The sequence below is a fragment of the Rosa rugosa genome, chromosome 2 (genome assembly GCF_958449725.1).
Source record: "Rosa rugosa chromosome 2, drRosRugo1.1, whole genome shotgun sequence".
NCBI classification, from domain to species: Eukaryota; Viridiplantae; Streptophyta; class Magnoliopsida; order Rosales; family Rosaceae; genus Rosa; species Rosa rugosa.
The window spans coordinates 64,219,220-64,222,925 of NC_084821.1; the positions used below are offsets into that span (position 1 = coordinate 64,219,220).

The 3,706-nt window shown below is 34.7% G+C and overlaps 1 protein-coding gene across 1 annotated transcript; it reads right to left on the bottom strand.

Annotated features, from left to right (window-relative positions):
- Window positions 1-364: 364 nt before the first annotated feature.
- Window positions 365-1,552, bottom strand: LOC133731277 (uncharacterized). The gene is made up of 3 exons (XM_062158689.1): window positions 1,118-1,552; window positions 834-1,069; window positions 365-719 (listed from the first exon to the last, which is right to left on the bottom strand). The coding sequence occupies exons 1-3, from the start codon at window positions 1,550-1,552 to the stop codon at window positions 365-367; spliced, it is 1,026 nt and encodes a 341-aa protein (XP_062014673.1).
- Between the last annotated feature and the right edge of the window lie 2,154 nt (window positions 1,553-3,706).

Consider the following 3,706-nt stretch of genomic DNA (forward strand, 5'->3'; position numbering starts at 1 on the left):
GATAGATAGAAAAGTAATCATTAAAGACTAACTTTATTATAAGGGCTTATTCGATCAATACCCATACATAGGACATTTTATTCATATGTGGTTCATTTGATGTTCACTTACATACAGAAGTAACATAGTAATAACAGACTAACAGTACTTACATACTATATATCAAATATTCTATGCATAATAAACTACTTTTGCTCATTAGAGAGCTTCACGATCTTCTTCATCCTTGTATTTTGAAAAGGCCATGACTAAGATAACCTTTCCCACATAAATTCTGTTCTTATTTAACATAAATTTGTCAGCCTCAAAAACCAACTTGAAACCATTCTCACATACTAAGAAGTGATCCAGAAATCAAGTTTTTTCAAATATCAGGAACATGAAGTACTTCTGTTAGAGTGAGAATCTTGCCAGATGTCAACTTGAGTGTCACATTACCTTGGCCTTCAATTCCAGAAGTAGAGGAATTTCCCATAAAGAGTTGCTCACCTTGATCCATTTCTTCATATGTAGTGAACATCTTCTTGTCAAAACAAATGTGGCGTGTAGCCCCAGTGTCCACCCACCAATCATCACTGTTGGTTATCACATTTACTTCAGAGATCACAGTTGACAGATTGATATAAGAAATTCCACATGAAAGCTTGTCCTCTTCGGCTATGTGAACCTCCTTGGCTTTGCCTTTGTACTTCTTGTAGTTGTTTGTCTTTCCTTTACGGCTGCGACAATCAGAAGCTCTATGCCCAGGCTTGTTACAATTGAAACATTTTCTTTTGAAATTACGATGCTTCTTTGTATTCTCTTGCTCTTTACCTTCACCAGAATATTTTCACTTTTTATTCCCTGGTCCATCTTCAACAACATGTGCATTTGCTGCCATGGAATTAATTCCATTCTTCTTGTTAGCAATCCGGTTGTCTTCCTCAACCCTTAGCCTCGCACTCAGATCTTCAAGGTCCATTTCCTTGCGCTTATGTTTGAGATAATTCTTAAACTCTTTCCAAGATGGAGGTAATATTTCAATCACACAACTAACTTGTAAAGCTTCAGTCATATCCATTTTTTCAGCCTACATTTCATGGAGAATTAATTGAAATTCTTGGAGTTGACTCATGACCGATTTGGAGTCTATCATCTTGTAATCAAGAAAACACCCAATGATATATTTCTTCTTTCTAGCGTCCTCGGTCTTATATTTCTTGTCAAGAGACTCCCATAAGGCCTTAGCAGTTTTCATTGGACTATAGACATTGTATGATGCATTGTCCAATCCATTGAGGATGTAGTTTTTGCACAGAAAATCAGAATGATGCCAAGCATCTGTAGCAGCAGCAGCCTCCACAGATGAGCCACTAGCAGGGGCATCTTCCTTCAAAAATTTTGTCAAACTCAAGGTTGTCAGGTAGAAGAGCATTTTTTGCTTGAAGTCTGTCTCATTGAACTTCTCAGGTTTCTCTCCATGTTTAGAGGAGTCTGATATCACCACAGATATAGGATTAACCACGCTTTTTCCCATATCATCACCAGTAACATTTGAATTAATTGTCACCATTCATTTTCCTTCAATAGAAGAAAATCCAACTTACTTCATTGCATACAAATAATATGGATTTAAAGAAACAGACCAGTAAGTCAATACCTATATAAATTTGCACTTACCAGAAACTATCGCAATTAATTTAGAGTGACGTAAATCATTTTCTTAGATTACAGCAATATGATATAACCAATAGAAAATTTCGTCTTAAGATTGTTAGAAAAATTAAAAAGAAATATTGCTGCAATTATAATCTGATATATCAAATCTTGTAGAAGAACAAACAGAAAGTTAAGACAAACCTTTTTCTGATACTGATCGAGGCTAGAACTTGGTTCTATTTCCTTAAGACGAAATTGCCTCCCTCAGACGAAATTGCCGCCTCCCTCGTCAGTGCTTGAAGGGTAATTGGAATTGGCATATGTCTCCCAGGAATTCAACGATCAACTTTTTCTAGAAGAAGCACTACAATCTGGAAAACGGACTAACATAAATTGTGTGGTACTCTCTTATATGCTAGAATGATTTTAGAAGAAACTTTTGATGGAAAAGGAATTTCGAAATGATTCAATGATCTCAGAAAGATGGAATTGATGCTTGTTTTATAGAAGTAAGATGTCTGTTCGTGAAATAACCTGTTTATTGATTTTGAAGGCGCGCATAAGTTGCATTGTTTCAAAATGAAACATTGTCTTAGTTCAGTAGGACTCTTTCAACAGATATATAGTAACTTCCTAATGACAGTTACAAGGTATTTAATTAACTTTTATAATTTCCATTCAAATAAAAATAAATATTTAAAAACAAATATTAATTTCTAACAGTGAATATTTAATGTGTCTTATTCATGTCCTATCAAAACCTCTTAGACTAGATATGACTCCTTCAACTTAGATAAACATTCTCTTTGGTGTATATATAATGTTTTGGATTTATTATTCTTCATCATCAAAGTTGTTTTTTTGCAGGTGTGGAATTCCTGATTGGCTCTTTGTTTTAGTGATGGATTGCCAATGCAAAATCTGCAGGTGTGGATATGCATTAATGCATTATGTTACAATTGGGGAGTACCAGCTGTCACTCATACATCTACATGTCGAAGCTGTCATAAGAAATGCTATAAGCAATCAAAATTGCTTTAAATTGATGGAATTTTTGGTTTGCTTTTTGTTAATCGCAACATTGCAAAGCTTTTCGGACTAATAGGTTCTGAGGTTGGACTGATATAAAAAGATTAGTTTCTTCTTTTTTTTTTGGAAAGGATATAAAGAGATTATGGGTGGTTCTAGTTAAACTTTCAAATTTGATATTTGAACGTCTCATACTTATTGAACCTTCAATTCATTTTTTTGAATACTTAAAAAATAGAAGTTCAAATATCAAATTTAGAGATCTAACTAGAACCACCCAAACATTATATGGTTGAAGGATTTTTTTTGACATTGCTTCATCCTTGGTTGTATGCTAGCTAGCTAGACACACATAGAGTTAATTGAAGTATGAATTTATTACGTATAAAATTCAAGAAGCAAAGAAACCCACAACATCCTGCGTGCTTATGTACCGGAGGAAATAAGGAGGTGTAATAGAGTCCGGCGGAACTAACAACCCCCATATATATATATATACATATACACAGATCCTATCCAGAGCGGAGCTCCGCTTTGGAATTAACGTGTGAAGTTCGAGTTTTGGGTCACTTTTCGGTCGCATATCCACATCTCAACCGTTCAGTTTTTAGGTACTAGTGTATAGATCATCTCTGAAAATTTTCAGCCAAATTGATGATCGTTAAGGTATCTAACTCGCTTAAACTAATGGACGGACTGAATCTGTCAACCTGAACCGTACTAGCTTTAAGGCAGTTATCAATGCCTTAACGATCATCATTTTGGCTGAAAATTTGCAGAGACCATCTATACACTAGTACCTAAAAACTGAACGGTCGAGATGTGGATGTGCGACCGAAAAGTGACCCAAAACTCGAACTTCACACGTTAATTTTCAAAGCGGAGCTCTACTCTGGATAGGATCTGTACATATACATTATATATATATATATATATATATATATATATATATATATATATTTCAAAGCTGAGCTATATATATATATACATACATATCCAGAGCGGAGCTCCGCTTTGAAATTAACGTGTGAAGTTTGAG